The sequence below is a fragment of the Lates calcarifer genome, linkage group LG8 (genome assembly GCF_001640805.2).
Source record: "Lates calcarifer isolate ASB-BC8 linkage group LG8, TLL_Latcal_v3, whole genome shotgun sequence".
Classification (NCBI taxonomy): Eukaryota; Metazoa; Chordata; class Actinopteri; family Centropomidae; genus Lates; species Lates calcarifer.
In genome coordinates, this window is record NC_066840.1 from 24484767 (window position 1) to 24506271 (window position 21505).

The following is a 21505-nucleotide window of genomic DNA, read 5'->3' on the forward strand; positions in this document are numbered from 1 at the left end:
GAGAGACCAGATCTGAACCAGTGACTGTTTTTAAAGATGGACAATGTGACTGAAGCCAAGTGACAATAAAATGTCTCGATCGCCCCCTGGTGGCTGGCTGTGGTATAGGTCATAAACCATGCCCCCTCCATGTTAGTAGATGGGACATTGAAGTACACGTCAGAAGAATTTAGTATAGATAAGTTTAGTTTTAATTAGTTAATTGATGTTATAAAAAGCAAGTGTGACATCATGATTGACAGCTGTGATTGGCTCGTGATTGGTCAGGCAGGTGTACGGGCGGGAGGTTATGACCGTGGCTCCAGTGGCCGATCACTACTGCGCAGACTCTGGCTTCAAATGACGTCCAAAGCTTAAAGATGGCGGCGCTCATATCCGAGATATTTTAGCTTCATTTCTGTCAGCCATCTTTATTTACAGCTGAATCTTTGAACGTCTACACCTCCAGGCCTCGTCCTCCTGCTCCTCCTCAAGCTTTTCCCAGACCAGACTGGATGTGTAATCCGCTTGCGTCCTGGGTTTTCCCTGAGGAGACCAGTTAAGAACGACTGCTTCAGGATACGAGTTTTTTATCGTTAGCAACTGTGAGAACGTGTTACTGTGTGGAGATTAAGCTTTTGAACTAAACAGTACAAAACACACACTCACACAGAGAAAACAAAGTGTGTGTAATCCCCTCCTTCTTCTTCTTCTTCCTCCTTTCTGTGCGTACAGCTCCAGCAAAATTACCCAGCATCATTTTCACCCCATGAGGCTTTGCTGCTCCACTTCCCACAAATAGGTCCCAGAGTGCTCAGCCCGTCATTACCGAGGCCGGGGACAGAGGACTCAAACGCACCTCGTTGTCCCTCCAGAGGCTGAGACAAAGCTTCACACTGCTGAGCTCAACAACAACAATAATAACAAACACTGCGTGTTACAAAACGACACAAAATCACCTTAAACTGCAGAATCTAAAACCTCTGAGACCTGAGGAGGTAAAACGCCTCCAGGAGTTAAAGGAACAGACGCAGTTTTACTTTCACAGCTGGTTTATCTCAGTTCAGACGGGTTACTCTCGTTTCTTAAAGCAGAACTTGGTTAAAATCCAGTGTTTCCTAAATAAAGTAACTTCTAGTAACAATGATATGAGTCAGGGTCGGTAAATGTTCTCACACCACAACATTACTCAGAGTAATTATCCAGCTGCAGGCTGATCATCATCCTTTCCAGAGCTCCACTCCTCACCCCGCAGTCCTCTATCAGGTCCTCAGAGAGCAACCCTGCTGCGCTCATTAGCATGCAGTAGCTAACTGTTGCTAACCGACAGCCCCAGCAACCAGACGGAGAAACTAATCAGCCTGAGAAAAACAAGAAGGGAAAGGTCATTTAAAGACGAGAGTGAAGCTGCAGAGAGTGGTGTTACGGTCTTTAAAGTTACTGAGTGTTTACGTGATTATAGCATCTTTCAAATGTTTGCAGGTAAATTAAACGGTCCAAGTTTAAACAGGTGCAGCCTGTTCATCTCAGCACGAGCTTTGTTTTCTGCCACATGAAGCCACAATAAGGTTTTTATGTATTTAAAGTAAACATTCCCATATTTTCTAAAATCCATTCATTAGTTTTGTGTCCTGTTTTTTTCTGCTAACAGCTAACAATGTTTTGACCGTCCAAAAGCAAGTTAGCTTAACAACTACAGCCTGTAAAACTTCTCCTGGTCGTCTGAGAGTCATTAGCTCAAGCCGTTACACAGTCGTCACAAGTTTCTGACATTAATTTAAACATTAAATAATCACAATAAAAAAAGCTAACATTAGCATTAGCTCAGCTAACAACTGCTGATGTCCGTCTGCCAAGCACCGAAAACACTGATTTAACGTGAACACTTACTTTATCACTGTACTGTGATGTCACCATTTTTTTTTTCATATTTTCTTGAATACCCTCACAGTGTTGGAACAACCAGCAAAGAGAGCATTGGAGCTAGTGGGCATGCTAAGTGGCTAACTCAGCAGCTTTCTCTTCTCTGTTGTGCTTTTGCCAAAAAGTTTTGTTTGTTTTTTCGATATCTTCTTGAATATCGTTAGCTCAAATTACCCTGAAATATTGTGAGATTATTTTAAGACACGGACATGGACACGGAACAGACTGGAGTGTCACCACTTCCTGCGACCAATCAAAACTTGGTCGATTAAGACTCTCATTGACTAACGTTTGGTCATCTATCAGGGGATGCATAAAATATCCTGAGGTGAACCCTTTCCTCTAGCGCCACCCTCAGGACAAAGTTTCCATGTTTAGCTCCACTCTTGTCAAGTTTTCCAAACTCAGTTTATTCTGCATCCTCACAGCTGCCAGGTGTCGTCCACAATCCACAGAAACTTCCTCCTGTTCATGTTGAAATGTGGTGAAATGGTGATTAAGCTCTGCTGTGTAAGACGTTGTTTCTCAGACTGAGCTGATCCTGAGTCAGCTCAGTCTCTGCTCAAACAGACTCCCTCTCTGCCTCGTCTCCGCTCGAGGCGTCGCTTCCTCCATCAGAAGAAATTAAACATTGTAAGTGTGAATTATTGATTAAACTAACTGCAGTGGAGAAAACAATCAATTATGTCATTACGTGTGTTATAATCTCTGCTGCTGCTGAAATCCTGAGGGACCGACTCACTGATTGCACGAGAAACCGATCAGATTTATTGTTGAGCTGAAGCTTCACGTTTCTAATAATAAAAACACATCGTGACTGATGTGTTAAAAAAATAATAATAAACTCTTATTTCTGTACGGTGTGTTCTGAGTGGGGCTTTCAGTAAAGGAGAGAAATCCTCAGCTGTAATTCTGCTGATGAAACTGTTGCATTATGGGTTGTCTGACAGTGAAGTTAATGGAGGTGTGTGTGTGTGTGTGTGTGTGTGTGTGTGTGCGCCTTCACCACACACTCTTTGTTCTTTTTAAAGAGAAAAACTGTGTTGGACAGCAGGAAGTGATGAAGTGAGGGTCCAACGTTATCCAGACGCTCAGAGATCAACTTAATACGACAAGATAATAACAATTATTATTATATACAAATAGATAATAACTGTAAAAATAGACTATAATAAGACAATTTATTTGTGCGTCACATGGAAATTTCATGCGTTTAATATTGAGCTGAACCAGTCGGTTAGGCTATTAGTCCTATGTTTTTATTACCGACAAATAAAGGTTCTATATCTGAATACTTTTCTTAGTTGTCTATAATTATTAGCTTGTTACCTTTGGACTTTGGCCAAAATGAGACATTTGAAGTCGTCGTCTTGGACCCATAGAAACTGTGAGGGACTTTTTGTTTAGACCAAAACAATGAGAATTTATTAACTAAGAAAAGAGTTCTTACTTGCAGCCCTAGAAAAAATATTAAAGAAACAGCAAGTTGATGAATGATTTAGTTTCTCATTTGGTTTGATGTAATTCTACATGAAAAAAGATTCACATTCTGTGGTGTGGTAGTTTTTTGGTTACAGAAAAGACGACGCAAGTCGAAATCACATCCTTTGCAAGCAGTGTTTTGTTTACACGTAACACCACAAATCTATATAATCGCTGTTTCTCATATTGGGAAAATTAGTGCAATAAACGTATTGAAAAAAATTGTGACAGAGAATCGCAATGTCAGTTCTAAGCAAGAAAATTTAGATTTTTTTCCCAGAATCGTGCAGCCATAGCTTCTTGTAAACGTAACCGCTCAAATTTTATGTGTCCTGTAATTACCACTTGTGGCTGCAGAGGGCGCTGTTGCTCAGTAAAAGTTACATATTACTGCTTTAACTATTAAACAAAGTCTTAACAGTGTTTTGAAGAATAAACGTTTCCTTGCTCTCAGTGTCTCAGAATCTAATTGGTCGTCACTCAGACACTGGCTCTCACATCATTTACTCTTTATCTCATTTACTCTCTCGACGTGACCGAGCTGAGGTGCCAGACATCTTGTCTGGCTTAACACGGTTATAAACCCATCATCTTCTCTCTCCTCTCCTGTTTCACTTCCCACCTCTCGATTTCTCTCCTGTAAAGACAAACACGTTTACAGAGTCGCTGGAGCTAAATCTTAAACGAATTATTTGCACAAATGAATCAAATAAAAACCAAAAAAATGTGGACTCACTGCAGAGCTCGGAGGAGAGAGGAGAGGAGCTGCAGCTTAAAAATCACTCTGATATTCTGTTCACTCGTCTGTTTGTTTTTCTGAATGAACCCCCTCTGTTACAATATTGAGTTGTTGTTTTTTATCACGTTCTCGCAACATTTTGGCAGCATGAAGCCTCTGCCGGCTCTGGCAGTCAGGCTTGTTTGAAATTGAATTTGATGGAGAAATGATGGAGAGAGGTACAGGAACAGACAGAGAGAGAAAGGGGGGGTTTATACAGAGATAGAGGTGAATACAGACAGAGGTATAACAGCAGGAGTCTCGTCTCTGATGCTGACTGATGCTGATTTCACACACAGATGTTGTGTTTGTGTCTTTGTTCTGTCGTCTTTTGTGCATCGCGACTGTCTGAGCATCAGAAATCCTCCTCTGAGTCTTCCCTCTGGTCCTCGTTTTTGACCTTACGAATCCTCCCGACCCCGAGTCGCCTGCGAGTAGCGGCTGCTTTAATAAATTCATCAGGGTGAAGCTGACTCACTGAATTAAATCAGACGGAGGAGAGAGCTCCAGCGCTGCGGGGCTGCTCTGTAATTCAACTGTTTCAAATTTTGGTTTTTGCATTTGCTAAGTTTAGCCTCAGTCCGGCCTGGTTTGCATCTGCGGGAAGGGGAATGGCGGGGGGGGGGGGGTTTATTCTGTTGCCTCGTCGAACATCCGCCCTCCACACCCCCAGAGGCTGAAATGTCCAAACTGATCAGGGTGGACCTGAAAAGGGGGGCAGGAGCAGGGGCTCGGCTCTCTGTTGGCTTTTTAATTCGCCATCTTCCTTGTTTCGGGTCCAGAGAGACGTCTGCTCACTTCAGCTTTTGACCTTTAATTCCCGGAGAACGTTCTCTCGGCTCGACCCGACTCTGTGCTCATAGCAACAGAAATAAGGAGACTGAAGGCTGAAGACAGTTAAGATGTGAAGGCAGACGACTTATTTCAGGCGTCCAGAGGGAAAACCCAGGTTCATGTTTTCATTGACAGTGCTGGGCGACTGAAGAAGTCCAGTTGTCCTCAACAAAGACTAATATAACTTGGCCAATAAATCTGATCCTGATTCAGCTCAGGTTCTTGGATTTTGTAGTACAGCAACAACAGACTGACTCTGAAATTTCAGGTGTATGTCTGAAATATTAAAATCACACCATAACACCTTTTTCAGAGCCTAATCGCGAACCAGTTCTTCATGTTTCAACAGCCAAAGACCCGGCTCTTTGACAGGAAAACTCATTTCTGGTCATCGCCAACACTGTGCTGGTCGAGAACCGAGAGCCGATTATACATCATGTGTCTAGAGGTGGGATTAGTGTGACCAGCGAGACCTACTAGAACTTAGTGACCACCATTTTTAAAAAGTTTGGAAATGTTGCAAACCCAGGAGCAGCCTTTGTAAAGAGAAAATGTGGTCGGCCGTTGTTGTGTGTTTGGTGCTATAGCGTTGCTGATAAGGCAGAGACGTATACAAACAGCACTTTGGTTCGTGTTGATTGAAAGTGTGATGTGAGTTCATCTGATTTGATTTGGTTTTGTCATACATCAACTGTACATCACAAACAGGTGCTGTGACCTCTGACCTCTTGACCTCCTCGCTGTTTCCTGTGATGTAACACTGAAACTGAAGCTGAGATGAATTACGCACATTTGAAGTTGGGGTGAATCTCCTTGACACGACTCTTTCCTTAGCTCTAGTCTCGAACAGCCCTGTGAAGAAGCAAGGACCACTCGAAATGTCCTCACTTCCCAGAGAGCCTGTTTAAATCACAGCTCAGTGGCTTTATGTCTCAAACTGTTTCTGATTCACATTCTTCATCCAGATTTTTCTCAGCTGCTCTGGGATTTGAGCCAGCAGCCTTTCACTAATTAGCGTGCATCTTTTTCCTTTTTTTTACAGGGAGCTGACATGACTTTACGGTTCAGTTATTTTCGTGTGCAATCTGAATTTCTCCAAAGAGCTCGATCCAACGAGACACAGAAAACTAACTGGAAGATTAGAAGGAAAAAAACCCACTAAACTGAATTTTCTTCTTCTCTGACAGGTAAGATGTTTAAGTCCTTGGACCTGTCACTCATCGTGGAGTTCATGCTGATGTTCTACAAAGACAAACCCATCGACTGGCTGCTGGACCACATCATGTGGGTCAAGGTGTGCAATCCAGAGAAGGATGCGGTGAGTAAATAACCTACAAAGACAGATGAGATGGATGTGAATGCTTCCCTGCACAGCACTGGAGTGTACTGATGCAGCAAGTACTGCTTAGATACTTAAAGTTTAATACTCCCTGTGGTTTAACTGTGGACCAGTGCCCTGTTTGAGGTGTCATGTCATAATATTTTAATGAACACCTGCCAGCCATTTTCTGTGGCCTCTGACTAAAGCCTCATTCTGTTTCACTGTTGTCACAGGGTGACACTGTGCTTATGTTAGCCGAGGAGGTGGGCAGTGTTATGTTTTGTTTTGTTGTGTGAGAACTGATCGTCAGTGTCATTTTCAGTCGACACAAAAGCTGTTGTAAAGATTATACAGAGCAGTGGCTTCACCCCGTGTCTTTCTGACACTGTTTTCTGGCTCTGGCACCAAAGACCACCTTCAAAGATCCAGTCAGCCCAGTTGTTCTCCCACCCGATGGAGACGGCCTTAGAAGAGCACAACACCAGACCTTTCCGTGGGCCGCTATAAGCTTCTATAAGTCGATCAGCCAAAATATTTTGACACCCCTCTAAACTTTGTTGTAGAGCAAACAACAGCACTTCCCAATGGTAGGGGCCTCCCCAAGCAGGACGATGCTCCCACCACACCACAAAAACTTCTCAGAAATGTCTTGAGGAACACGACGCAAGGTGTTCACCTGGCCTCCGAACTCCCGAGATGCCAATCTGATCCAGTATCTGTTGGACCTGCCTAATGTTGTAAAGGTCCCCCTTGTGCTGCTAAAACATCTCTGACCTGTCGGGGCATGGACCAGGACGTCCTGTGGTTCTTTTGGGTCCTGTGGGTTGCAGGGTAACAGGCCTCCATGGATCTTGCTTGTTCCAGATCATCCCGCAGATGCTGGATCAGATTGGGATCTGGGGAGCTCTTGGAAGCATTGTCCTGCTGGGGAAGGCCCCTGCCATTGGGGAGTGCTGTTGCCATATGGTCTATAACAATGTTTAGGTGGGTAATATGTGTCAAAGTAACATCCAGATGTCAGGGCACGAGGTTTCCCAGCAGAATATTGGATTGTAACGAAATAATCAGTGGTATTCACTTTACCTGTCAGTGGTTTGATGTTGTTGCTGGTCGGTTTGTATATCTCTGTAGCCTCTCTACAGAAACCTCTTTGTGAAAGTTACTGTCACCCAGGATTATCAGAAGCCATCTGCTTAGAAAGTTGCTATAACAACAGTTTGTTTTGAGTCTGTCTGCATCCTGATGTTTGGAAATCATTTCATGCAGCTTTGACTATAACAGAAATTGTCTTTACAGTTGGGTGTTTATGTCTCCTGCTGTGTTCTTCTTTCTCCTTAGCAAAGTAAAATGAAAAGGTTCTGGTTCTTGTTGCTTACAGAACCAAACATGTTCTCATTACATCTCACAGCTGTAGTTCTACTCTATGAAACCCAGTTGAAGTTTCCTGCTGGGATGTTCTGTTCTGTTTTGTTTTATTAAAGGATGTAAACAGATGATGTGTTTGTAATCATAGCTATTTGTGTCTCCTTCCTGTCTCTCTCCATCAGAAACACTGTGACAGGCAGAAAGCCAACCTGAGGATTCGGTTTAAACCGTCGCTCTTCCAACATGTTGGCACCCACTCCTCTCTAGCTGGAAAAATACAGAAACTCAAGGTGATGAAACTGTGTACTAAAGTCTGTAAAATGTATGAAATATAAAAAAGGAGAAACTTAACTCTCACTGCAGGGCTTAAATTATTCTTTAAAACAAAGAAGACGTTCATAAGTTTCATACTTTCTCAAACTTTTCTAACTAAATGTTGTCGCCAAACAGAAAGTTGATTTTAAACAGTTTCACAAAAGTTTTGGATACTAAAACATAAATTAATTCATAATACACTTTGTCGAGGTCAGGATTAACGAGGCAAACATAACTTGTTGGTACAGTTCAGGCATGAAAGTCTGGCAGGTACAATATATCCACACTTCAATCTAGTTCCTGTATTGGCACAAAATTTTGATACCCGACATAAATCTGGAGGGTAATCTCTGGGATACTGAGATACATAAAAAATATTAACATCCATGAGAGAGGGATTAGTTAAAAACCCTTTATTATAATGAATACTTGATTAAATCAAAGTAGCAGTGGCAAATGTACCTAAGTAAAGTTTGTATTTAAATGTATTAGCGGAGAGGTATTATCAGCGAAATGTAGTTAAAGTATGAAAAGTAAAAGTACTCATCGGGTAACAGAATAACCCCTGTCAGTCTGTGTGATATTAAATTATTGGATCAGTGAATAGTGAAGTAGAAACATAAAATACTGAGATTGAAATTCCAGTAAATGAGTAAATGCACTAAGTTACTTTCTAACACTGTCAGGAAAAATTTGCTACACAACTTTTTAATGAAGCCAGTTTAACGTTTCCTTGACTTTTGGATAATTTCTGTCTGTTGTGGACATGAGTTTCTTACCTGTTCATCAGGAACACCTGCTCAGTGTCACATCACTGTCAGATCACAGAAACTTTCTCTTTCCCTTTGCTCCCTGCAAGAAAATATTGATGTGTTATATTTCAGTTTTTAGCTTTCAGGATTTCTTCCAGCCCTGAGCAGCAGAGTGGCTGCTCTGGTTTAGCTGTCAGCGTGAAAGCGTAGAGTTTAGTGAGTTTGAAACAGGACGAGGTTCAGTTGAAGTTCAGTCCGACATCTCTGGAGAGATGAAGATTGAAAGCCTCTGCAGTTGTGGGTTCAGCGCAGCGTTTAGACACAAACTGCAGTATCTCACAGCGGTGGCAGCTTCGGTTCCTGCCAGCAGCTCAGAGCCGAACGCCTCGGCTAATGCCTCTGATTACTGTGTTAAGAGCGATGGATATTAGCCCCGCTGACTGCTGCTGCAATCTGGTCCAATCAATTGGATATTGATCCGGCCGTCCTGGACCAGCAACTCCTCGATGTGTAGAGTGAACCACAGAGGACGGGCCGGCATGAGGCCGAGTATAGACGGAGGCTAAACACAGCTATTACCCTCCAGCCTGAAATGGTCGCAGCAGTTTAGTAAGAAAATCAGCGCTGAGTTTGAAAATCAAACTTAAATTGGAAGAACCAAAGTGGAAGTGAGGTTTATTCGTCTGTAGAGAGTCTTGTAATAAGAGAGAGTTAAGTCGTGAGATTTGTTCACATGTGAGAGAAAAGTCAAAATAATCACTGGAGTGAAAATGACAAACTGTTTGAATTAAAACAAAGACTGATTTTAGCTTCTCAGACGGTTTGACTTTTACAGTTTTTAGAGTCCGAAGGTGTGAAACTCTTTGGTATTGAGAAACAAACAAAAAGATTTTGAATAATTTTTTTGATATTTTGGACTGAAACAAGCACAGGAGCCATATTTGTTCTGAAATAACTTGCTCATGAATTCTGACCAAAATTATTTGAAAGGAAAACTGCACCTCCACCTGCTGTAACATTAAGGTGGTTAAAGCATCAGTGTTCCAGTGCTTTATATATTTATATATCTTATATTTTATATATTTTTCTAGTGAGGACAGTTTCAAAAACAGGCTGTTTTTATTTGATTATCCCCAAAAATAACTTAAAGAAACATGATTCACAAGTTAAATGTTCAAGGTTCAAAACTATTGCTCTTCTATTCACAAATCAAAACAAAGTGCATCAAAACTAATCTAACAATGATGTCACTCTTGTGCTGTTTGTATTTTGGAGTGTCTCTGCACTGAACCAAAACTGGATTAGTCATCAAGGACAGCTAACAAGACTGGCAGTGATACCAGTCTGTGGAAAAGGCTGTTGGCAGTCTAGGATGACTAACTGTTTACATTATCTTCTGGTCAGTGCACAGCGCTGTCATCTTAGGATTTCTCTTGGCTGTCCAGAGATACAGACAATAAAACACAACTCTCTGGTTTCTGACTCCCCTAAAATAAAAATCCAATGAAAAACTCAACAGTGTTTGTGTTTTTTCCAAGGATAAGGACTTTGGGAAACAGACCCTCCATAAGGGTCACGCCAACCCGCTGGCGGAGGTGACGACCAGCCTGAAGACCTACCAGCACTTCACCTTGGAGAAAGCCTACCTGGGGGAGGACTTCTTCTGGGCCTTCACCCCTGTAGCGGGGGACTTCATACGGATACGATTCTTCACACCTGTCCGCATTGAGAGGTTGGTGCTGGAGAGTTTGTTTGGTCATGAACAGGTTACAGGATGTAAGGTGTACCAAGAGATACCAGGGCATTGGAGCATACTAAGGATGTAGTAGGAGGTTACATGGTCTGAGGTCTAAGGTCTAAGATCTTGAACAGGTTAGAGGATGTGAAGTGTACCAAGAGATACCAGAGCATTGTTGGTTCTTGGGGGTAACAGATCAGTAGGTTTTAGAGGGTACGAGATGTTCCAGAGAATACCAGGATATTGCAAGGTACTAAGGAAGTCCTAGGGGGTTACATGGTCTCAGGAATACCAGAGGTGTTACTGGGTACTCGTGGGTTACACCTCTCAGGGGCAACAAAGGGCACAGGTGGTTAGATGGTCTAACAGGGTACTAAAGGCGGCAGGGTCTAGTGGTACAGAACAGCAGAAGGAGTTACAAGGTCTCAAGGTCATTGGAGAAGATTAGAAGATACCAGAATGGCATTGGGTACTTTGAAGGTCAAGAGTTTAAGGTTACCAAAGGTTGTAGGTGTGAGGGGTACCAGACTGATTGGTTAAATCAAAATTACGAGCCATTCTCGGATGGTGTCTTCTGTGGAACCAGAAGCTACTAGCTCTTACTTATGTACTTCTGTTTCTACCACCACTGCTACTATATTTTACTTATTTTACTGAACTATTTATCTTTCAGGTATTTCTTTCGGAGTGGGAACATCGAACATCCAGGAGACAAACTTTTCAACACATCAGTGGAGGTTCTGCCGTTCGACGTGAGTGCTTTAAATCCACCTCTGAACTAATCACAAAACTCTGGTTTTTGTTGTTTTGTCCATCATTTCTGTCAGTTGTAAAAAGGTTGCACTCGTCTAGTTAAAGGCTGAGAACTGGGAACGTGGTGGCGTCCCTAAACCACCTCCAGCCAGCGATTACATCACCCACAAATCATATTTGCTGTTGCTTTTTAGTTGTATAGAAACACAATTTCTAAGAGACAGGGTTACTGAGAACAGATTCAGTCTGTGATCCCTTGAATTCGAGGCAGAGTGACGGATCGCTGCCTCTTCTTCCTCTGTCAGCGACTGTAAGACAGCAGCTAGTTAAGACGGAGTATCACAGCAGGACAGAGGGAGATATACCGAGAGGTAGAGGAACTCCTACTGAGATCAACCCCACAGAGAGAAAAGGAGAGAGGGGAATAAGAAGAAAAATCAGCCGACACTTAAAGGAAGCTGAGCACACAGAGGGATGGAGAGAGGACCGGGAGGATGGAAGCAGTTTCCAGGGTAACGCTGACCAAGAGGAGAGGGAGCTGATAGCAAAGGTTCATGGGAAAGGAATGAGTAGAAGATAAACAGGAAATACAACTGAACACACGACTGTTCGTTAATGTAATCCTGCAGAAATGATAGTCTGTGTTCACTGTTACTGTCTACAAACATTTATCAATTAAGATGATAGTTATTATATTTCAGTGTCTTCAAATCGCATTTAAAAAATGCATTTAAACCCAGCCCATTTGTTTGATGGTTTGTTTGACAGATTTCTGCAATTTTAAAAAATGACCATGAAAAGGGACATTTTAATTAGAAACGAGCTGAAATCAGGACGTAAATCAAATTCAGCTTTAATGATCTAGTTTGAATTTTATTTTGAGGGTTAGGAAGGAAATTTTTCGCCAATTTGAAAATGAAAAGGCCGTGTGGGAGCCACAGAGCTTTCTTTATCGTTTTTATTTTAGATGTAATTATGCATTTTCTATCACGTAAATGAGATTCTAGTGTTGGAAATTTTAATTTTGTCCTCCATAATGCACACACAAATGGTTCAGTTTGAATATTGGCAGCCATACACTTCCATTAAAGAGCTCATCTGTGAAATGTTTTTTCTGTCTCTGTGTGTTTTCCAGAATATTCAGGCAGAGAAAGAGGCCTTGACAGAAGGGAGGGAGAAAACACCAAAGTACCACCGGACAGAGGACGGGTTTATCAGAATAGGTAAGACAGCACAGGTTCAACGACCTGTGGCTTCATTAACTTTAACTATTAGATATCAATAACTGATATAAATGTAAATGTTTACTGAAGTGTTCAAAATCACACGGTTTAAATCTGAATATAACGCCATGTTTTTGGGTGTAAATGATCCTTGGAATCGGTGCAGTATTGAGTTAGAACTGTGTACCCGGGCACTGAACAGCTGCTGCACTGTAATCCAATGGGCAACCTACCCACATTAAAGTAAAGACTAAAGTGAAAAATCCTTTTTGTTTAACCAGAAACGTCACTATATATCACTACCAGACTCCATTGACAAAAAAAGGAATTTTACTGAGCAGAAAATAGGAGGTACCGCCTCATCTGTTAGTTTGTTTGTGTTACTGTGTGGTACTTTTACTTATATAAAGTATCCAAATTCTTCTTACACTATTGAAAGTCACACAACAACACAAACAAACAAACAGATCGAGGCAGCAGCTCCTGTGTTCTGCTCGGTAAAATTCCTGTTTTTGTCAATGGAGTCTGGTAGTGATATTTAACGACGTTTCTGGTTAAACAAAAAGGATCTTACTCTTTAATAAACAGCTCTAATTCTGTAGGAATCCTATCCATAATGTTGTCAGACAGTTATAATAACAATCAGAGATAATAATTGATCGTAATATTGAATTATTTCCCTGCTGATCGGTGATGTTCAGACAGTTTGATGTGTGTGTTATCGCAGGCTGAATGAGTTGTGTGCTCACAAAGAGGAAAGTTATTCAGGACAACATTCCTCTGCTTTTGTTCTGCTGCTGCGGCAAGGACACACACACACACACACACACACACACATATTATGGGTGTACAGGAGGTAATAAGGGTCATTTCATACATGCATGTGGGCTTACTGTATGTTTGTGTATGTACCAAAAGTGCATGTGTGTGTTCATGATTCATATAACAGTGTACATACTTATAGTGCACACACACACACACATACACACACATACTCTGTTTGTGCTTCTACATTCTTGAAGCGTCTTATTGAAATAATCCCTCGTTCCTAACCCGAACATTAACCTAGTCCTAATTATTTTAACCTTCAAACAGCCCTTTGAAGAGCAGTAGACCAGAAAAATGTCCTCACTCTTCAGTCTGACACACACACACACACACACACACACTGAGGGCGGCTCTGTGTGAAGGGATTTGTGGGACATTTACAAGTTTGGCCGGTGACGTAAAGTTCACTGGTTAGGGAAAAGGCTCGTATTATTTTATGACAGTTATATAAGCAGTAATAACAGTAGCAGCAGCAGCTGGAGGATTCGTAGAAGCGTGATCGTTGCTTCTGAAACTGTTTCACCTGTTGACAGTAAAACATCCTGAGGAGGTTTCTGTAGCTCCGGTCAAACAAACTGTTAATGCAGCAGCAGCTCAGATAGAGATATCAAAACAATCAATAAACCAGCAGCTCGACACTGCTGGTGGAAAAACAATGCTTATAACTATGAGTATTTATCTATGAGGGGAACATGGAAGGACATTGGTACTTTGTTCACTTAATAACCAAACATCAAACTATTTCCACAGAAATGTTTGTGTTCCTGCAGCTAATTTAGGCCAGAAAAATGTGACAACACCTGGTTTTATTCTTAATATCTTCACGTCCGTCAAATAAACAAACACAAACACTTTATTCCAAATCTAGGTCCCGGTATAAAATCAATAAGCATAAACTTTTCATGGTTCAGTCAAACTGAAAACATGTTTGTCTTCCATAAGGCTTGGAATAATTTTCAAGATGTTAACGGCCAAACACAGGCTTTTTTGAGGCTAAGAAAATTCATTCATTCAACCTAAATAAGTGAAAATAAAGACAGATAAGACTGAATTAAGATCAGTTAATCAATAATATCGGTAGTTAAAACAGCTACCTGACAAAATGAAATAATATAAGGGGCTGGAAAGAGATAAAAACATGATCAATGAGGTCTGAACAAAATCTGAGACGATGCTGCAGCGACCTGATCTGACACAGAACAACCTGAATATAAATAAATGAAGGAATAACCACAGACATGAACAAAGCAAATGAGAAATCAGTCCAATAAAAAAACACAACAAAATAAACACGTGATAAATTTACTGTAGCTTCAGGGTTTAGTTCAATTCATCAGCAGAATGTCAGATTTATTCCGTCATTAGGAGAATTTATTTTTCCTGCAGGATTTGCTGTAAAACCTTCACTAAATAAATGAAGATGTCCTGACCTGCCGATCGTCCCTGTCCCTGTGGACGTTTATATAAATACAACAAAATAAAACCAACAGAAAGTCTCTTTATTAAATGCTCAGTGACTATCAGAGATGAAGTGACAAAAAGAGACCTGTTAATGCTGAAAATGAGTAAAAAAACAAATACATAAATAATGACATCTGCATAAACCAAACAGATAAACATCCTAGTTTTGACTGTGTGTTTTTGTTTTGTAATTTTATCCTGTTTTGTTTTATTTTGTCAGATTAAAGGTGGTAAATATTTCGCTGGCTCATACAAATAAACAAAAAAAGAAAACAAAAACATTTTGTAAATATCTGAATCCTCCAGGCAGACGGTCATGAGAGGAGGAGGAGGGCGACTCTGATCTGACATCATAAATTACCAGCAGCTCTTTATCCCCTTCATCAATTTTTCAGATGAGTCGGCGGATCGATGCGGCCCGGCTCTCCTTCACTTAATTTCAGCGTGCTGCCTTCAGACGTCCTGCAGCTGCAGAGAAACACTGAATGTTTTCAGCGTCCGAGAACAAACACAGGTTAAAACAGAATCGACCGATCGTCTGAAAGATTCAAACCACATGTGAGGGAGGAAGTGAGAGGACAGAGAGGACGTCCACTCTGCTGTCCAAACACTTTACTGAAAGCCATTAGGAACCAAAAACACTTCATATTCTCCTGTAAAAGTCTTTAATTTCTCATCACATCTGTACAAATTCCTCTCTAAAAGTCCATTTAGAAGATTATTTTATGGTGACTCTAAAAATTATGGGACTTTTTTAAGCCTGTTGTGCAGGTTGACAGGGATTATTGATTAAATTTACATCAATTAAAGTCCATTAAATGACACCTGATTAATTTCCTTTTAGGTAACAAATTGTTTACAAGTAGTCAGCCACCTTTATTTTGTTTTGTTATTTCTTTAAATGTGTTCTTACTATCACTACATAGCTAATGTTAGCATTAGCCGCCTGTTTAGAGTCTAGAAGAAACGTTGCGAGTTTGGCATCAAACTTCAGTCGTTTATTCAGCAAGAGTTGTCTCCAGAGGTGAAAAGCAACACCTGTGTTAACTCTTGTTTTGCATCTGTTTCTATTACTTCTTTTCTGCTACTGAAGTTAGCACGCTAATGAGCTAGCCCTTGGTCACTGTAGTGAATCAGTGTAGTGTCCAGTCTGTCCTCAGTCCAACATGAAGGACGTATTATAACGTATTGTCTTGTAAACGTAACAGTGGCTGAAGCTCTTGGTGAGTAAACAGATCATTGTGGACGGCCCTGACAAAAGGTCTGTTTTCTTATTGGTCGCATGGCTTCGTTTATCTCCTCACAAAGAGCTCATTAGGAAATAATTGGGTACAAACATTATTAGTCAGGGTTGTAACTGGACCTCCAGTCGTCTGCCTTATATGTCACCTGCAGAGTCTGCTCAGACAGAAAACTTCTGTCTGACTCTTTCTTTTTTTAAAACCTCTGGGTTTTGTTTGTCTTCATTGTTTTTCTCTGCGTGATCTCGGTTTCGGAGAAAAGCTCTCAAACAGCAGTACATGTGGCTGGATATTGAATGAGAGCCATAATACCCACAATAATGACAGATAATACCCTGTGATAAACAATAACACACACACACATATACACCCAGACGCTGCTCTTTGTTGGGATTACGGTCACGCTCGTACCTGGAAGCATCACAGCCAGCCACGATAATCCCAGTAAATACATCCTCTGAGGGATTATTGCTCTGTTGAGGTGCAGTCACACCAAACACCGATCCTTCACCGAGCTGAAATAAGACTGAACGCCGACGGGACGCTACGCCAGGTCTGATGGAGACAGAAGCAACAGCAACACACAAAAAACCATCTCATTCATTTGTGATGGCCGACGCTCACTCGGGCGGGATACCATCACAGAACCACAGGGGTCAGTTAATGGACTTTGGATAAATGTAATGAAACCTTTTATAACCCTGTAAATCTGCAGGAAAAAAGCATAAAAATCCTTTAATTACTCTGACCTCCATCTGCAAATGAATAAATAAATTATTAATCATGAATAAATCCTTTAAAAACACTGAAGGTTACCATTATCAGACCTGGCATTTTTGATGAATGGATAATCTTGATTTAATGGAGATTTAAGAGTATTAAAGGGTTTCTGTGATTGGTCAGTTTGTACCTGAAAAGTTGATTTTACCTGACAGTAAATTAAGTAGAATTTAATTAAAATCAATAAATGAGACAGTGATAAACATTTATGATACAAACTGAAACAGAATTTTCAAAATTAGCTAAGTAGGCTTTTATTATGTCCATCCATTAGCGATGCTGCTCATCCTTTGAGAGTTGCGGGTCTTGGTGCGTTCCAGATGTAGTCCGAAGTCGAAATTTCTGAGTTTCTAGTCATAAGTTTCAACTGGAACGCATCCTGAGGTCGGATTTCCAAGTCAGGAAAGTCGGAGAAACCCCACCAACCCCGAGATAAGAATTCAAGATGGCTGCTTCTCCCGTCAATAATAGTGATATAGTATTTTCTCTGCTATATCAGTGATATAGGATTTGACTGTAAACCAAAGAACTGAACAAGTTATAATATTGACCTGACGGTGGCGCTAGAAGAAAGTCAGTGAAATCAACTTGTTTTCTTATGGAAATAAAGCATTGGATCTTAAATGAGTCCTTGTTAAATCTGGATCTTTTATCTTTTCTCATCTTTTCTCCAGCTCCTTCACCTCCAAATACCAGCAGCAGTGAAAGACCATCAGGTTATTGATCTTATTGATCTTCTATTATCTTCCAGGAACATTCCAGAACGGGATCGCAGAGGGGGAGGTCGACCCCACATTCGGACCTTTGGAGGCGATGCGTCTCTCGGTGATGACGGACTCTCCGGTCTGGGTGATCCTCAGTGAGGTGAGAGAAACCGCTCAAACAGATCCACCACAGCTCAGGTTTTTAAGTGTCAGGAAAGATTCAAGCATCCTTGAAGGGGTGTTCTGAGGTCTTGAAAAGGCACAAGGGGTGGTGGAAGTTCAAGGGGTCATTGAAGTGGTTCCATGGGTGCTAGAAGGGTTTCCAGGTTTGGATTCCTGCAGAGGTTCAGAAAGGTTCCTTTTCAGTCTTTCCAAGCTTTCTGGAGAGATTTCCTGTTGTCCTTGAGGATGTTTAAGGAGTGTTATAAAAGTCTGAACTGTCCTTTGAGGAAGTTCCAGGGGTTTAAGTTTCTTATGGGGCTGGGAGGAGTCCTACAGTTGGTCCAGACTGTCCAAATCTACTGAAGGCCAGGTGTTTGATTGGTAGCTCGTTGTAGTTTTGGTGGGGTCAGTGTCTCGTCGCTCATCAAGCTCGACACCAGAGACCAAACCATCTTGGCTGAACCTGAACCCTGATGGGGTTTAATGGGGTTCCAAGGATCCTCAGGTTGGTTACTGGGTCAGAGATGTTTGAGGTCCCTGGCTTGAATCCAGATTCTGACCTCTGACCTCTGACCTCTTTTTGAGGGCTGGAAATGAATTCGTCTGGGTTGTGTGGAGAAGTTTAGTGTCTTGTCATGGTTTAAATGTGTTTCAGAGAAAAGACACACTGAATATTTGAGTGTTTAACTCAAACTTTTTGTTACAGGTGTAAACAACTACAGTTTATTATCGTGGATAAAGAACAAACTGGTTGTCCTACCTTCTCAGTAATTCTGCTTTCTCTCTATCATTTCAAACACTGAACTCTTTCTAAATTTTAGATTTTCGTCTCATTACTTTTCTAAACCACTTTATTTTCAATGTCAGTGATGATTAAAATTCATTGAAAGACATATTTACTCAGATGAATTCACTGTAACACACAGATGTTCTGCATTCAAAGTACTCCTACAGTAAAAGTACATAAGTATTGACAGGTAAATGTAGTTAAAGTATTTGTTTAGTTAGTTGTTAGTGATGCATTAATGTGTATCATATAACTTACAGTTGGTCAGGGCAGAGCTTTAAATTATGTTATTATTATGATTATTTTTGGGAATGATTTTTCATACATGGCCTGTTTTCCATATTTTTCTGCCATAAAAACAAAATGAATGAACAATAAATGATTTCGAACCAGTAAATAAGAACATAGAAAACAAAGAAATAACCAGTTAGCATCTGATTTTCACTCTGTTTGATGATTTAATTTACTGACAATCAATCATATTTTATGCTCAGTTTGTAGGAAAATTTGTAAAGTAAATTTAAATACTCAAGTAAAGTACAAGTACCTCAGAATTACACTTAAGTACAGTATAGAATTAGTTACTTGGGTGAAAATTGAGTTGTAAAATACTGTAATAGAGGCTGCTACTGGTTCTGGTTCTGGTTCTGGGCTCATACTGGTTTCTCTGGTCTCTCCTCCATCTCAGATCTTCATAAAGAAAGCAGAGTGAAGCTCCTCTCGTCCCCCACCCCCACCTCACTGATACCTCAGCGCCTCCGAGCGTTAAGCCGAGTCCGACCTGGAGGCTCGTCAGCTGCCGTCCTGCTCCAGTCCTTTGCCTCCACCGGATCCAGATCTCCAACCGCGGTGCCACAGCGCCGCCGTCTGGCCGGACCTCACCACCGCAGGGCTGAACAGATCAGAGACTGGAACCACAGAAAACACACAGACAGACGACGACGATGACGATGACAGGCCGAGGGTGAATCCCCGTCTCCTGGTTTTTGGTGCAGGAAGAGATGAAGCTGTAATTTAGTCCTGGAGAATCTGTATTTATGTGTACATACAAGGTAAATGTTGAAAACACTGGTGATCACTGAGGCGGTGGCGAGAGGCCGAGCCACTTCTGATGATGAAACTGCTGCTTCCAAAACTCAAAGGCCTCTTTCTGTCTGCAGTCTGGACCTTTCTACCGACACTCTCCCACCCCCCCACCCCCCACAGTAACCATGTATGTGCATATATGCATAGAAATGTTCACACTATCATATGAATGCCCTCTCAGTGTGTTTGATATGTGTCTGTAGTTGCTGCTCGGGGGGTTCACACGTGAGCGATTTGCCTTAAAGATCGAAGAGCAGGTTTTACTTCAAACACCCCCCCCCATCACCCCCCTCCCTCACTGAAAAATGTAGCGCCGACAAATACCCAGAGTCCTCGGAGCTTCTCACATCACGTGGCTTCAAAACTACTGACGACTGACGACAGCTGGTATTTTACTTTTTTAACAAAAAGTCTTAAAAGTTGTTTTTATTTTAAGTTAACTGAGGCCTTGACTGCTCTGTCTTCTCCTTCACAGTACTCTGATGTACTCTAAAGTACTCTACAGTACTCTACTGTACTCAGATGTACTGCAGTTTCCTCTGCTGTGCTCTGTTTACTGTAGTTTTCCAGTCCAGTGCAAAAACAGAGAATCACATGTTTTCTTTCTTCAGTCTCTCATCGACATGTTTGGTTATAAATTGTAATAAATTATAAAATTCTTCTTCGAGCAGTTTAATCGTCATTTCTCTTTAAAGACGCTGCCATGTTGGATTATGTGTCAGGAGAGAGAACGGCTGATAAATTCGCTCCCTCAGATTAATAATTTTAGTCCTTTAGAAATTTATTTCATCCCTGAAATGTGACAATTAGTTTCCTAAAGTTAAATAATCATGTTTCCTTGTCTCCCTCACACTGTGGCTGTGGACGGACTGGATTTAATTCACTTTGTTTTACGTCTTGGACTCAGATACAGGGGTATAAATCAGATTATCTCCTGAAGAGGCCTCGAGGTAAAAACGAACAGGGTGTCACTCGTCCAGTTTATTCTGTGCTGTCAGGGCAAGATTAACTTGTTATTCTGCCTCAGGGCAAATACGATCTAGACCCCTGTTGAGGCCCTGGAGTTGCTGCCCCATCCACCCCTGCCCTGTGGGTAAAAAGACGTCCACATCTGGATTAAAACAGAGGCTGAATCTGATCGATTTCAGGTTGTTTAACAGTTGTTTCAGCATCATTTGTTCCACTATTTATGTCCGTACCCGATGGATCAGGTTAAGAAAGAAAACTACAGTAGAAATGTGATAAATAAACTCATTAAAGTTGGTGCCAGCTCCACCCCTTTGGCCCTGAACCCCACAGCTGCTCCTGTGGTTGTACCGACCCGTCACTGTTTCAGTAAATAAAGGTTAAAAAAGTTTATTTTTAAGCCAAAGGTGTCTTTTCACCCACATTTACTGTTTTCTCAGCAAACTCAACAAACAAAAAAGTCATTTTCAGGGACAAATGTACTAATCTGACGGAGCAATTAATCTGAATTTCCTCCTCCAACGAGACTTTATTCAGACTCAACCCTCCCTTCAGTTCAGATATAAAACAGACCTGATCACACTGAAGCGTCTACGAGCTTCAGAAAAGAAAAAAAAAACATTCTGAGTTTTTATTTTATTTTATTTCTTTGTAAGATGCACTGGAATGCATTGCTATAATCTTGTGTTTGTCTTTTGTATCCTTTAGATAAACTCTATTTAAATGATTCTATCTGATCTGTGAATTGTAATAAAGACAGAAATTTAATGAAGTTTTGATCTGAGGTTTGTTTTGAAGGAGTTGTGGGAGGATTTCGAGGGGAAGATTTCTGAAAGTGTCGTCAGGCTTCATCAAAGAAAATGATGAAATACTGACTTCTGGTTAGAAACTGATAAACGACAGTGAAGCTGTGAAGTGAGAATTTATTTTCATTACAGGAGGAAAGATGAAGGTGAGTCTGTTTCCACAAAAAAAAAAAGGTAAGGTGAGAGGAAGTACTTCACAATAAAAGTCTCCAACGTCGACC

At 41.1% G+C, this 21505-nt stretch overlaps 1 protein-coding gene across 1 annotated transcript in view; it reads left to right on the top strand.

Moving 5' to 3' along the window:
• The window catches only part of mgat4b (alpha-1,3-mannosyl-glycoprotein 4-beta-N-acetylglucosaminyltransferase B), an 86571-nt gene extending 65321 nt beyond the window's left edge, over positions 1–21250 (top strand). Inside the window, exons 9-15 of the mRNA XM_018662034.2 lie at positions 6184–6314; positions 7865–7972; positions 10288–10481; positions 11161–11239; positions 12376–12463; positions 17525–17637; positions 19115–21250. Coding sequence (XP_018517550.1) covers positions 6184–6314; positions 7865–7972; positions 10288–10481; positions 11161–11239; positions 12376–12463; positions 17525–17637; positions 19115–19138 — 737 coding nt within the window. The 3' untranslated portion in view covers positions 19139–21250. The remainder of the gene's footprint in view (positions 1–6183; positions 6315–7864; positions 7973–10287; positions 10482–11160; positions 11240–12375; positions 12464–17524; positions 17638–19114) is intronic.
• Positions 21251–21505: the final 255 nt, after the last annotated feature.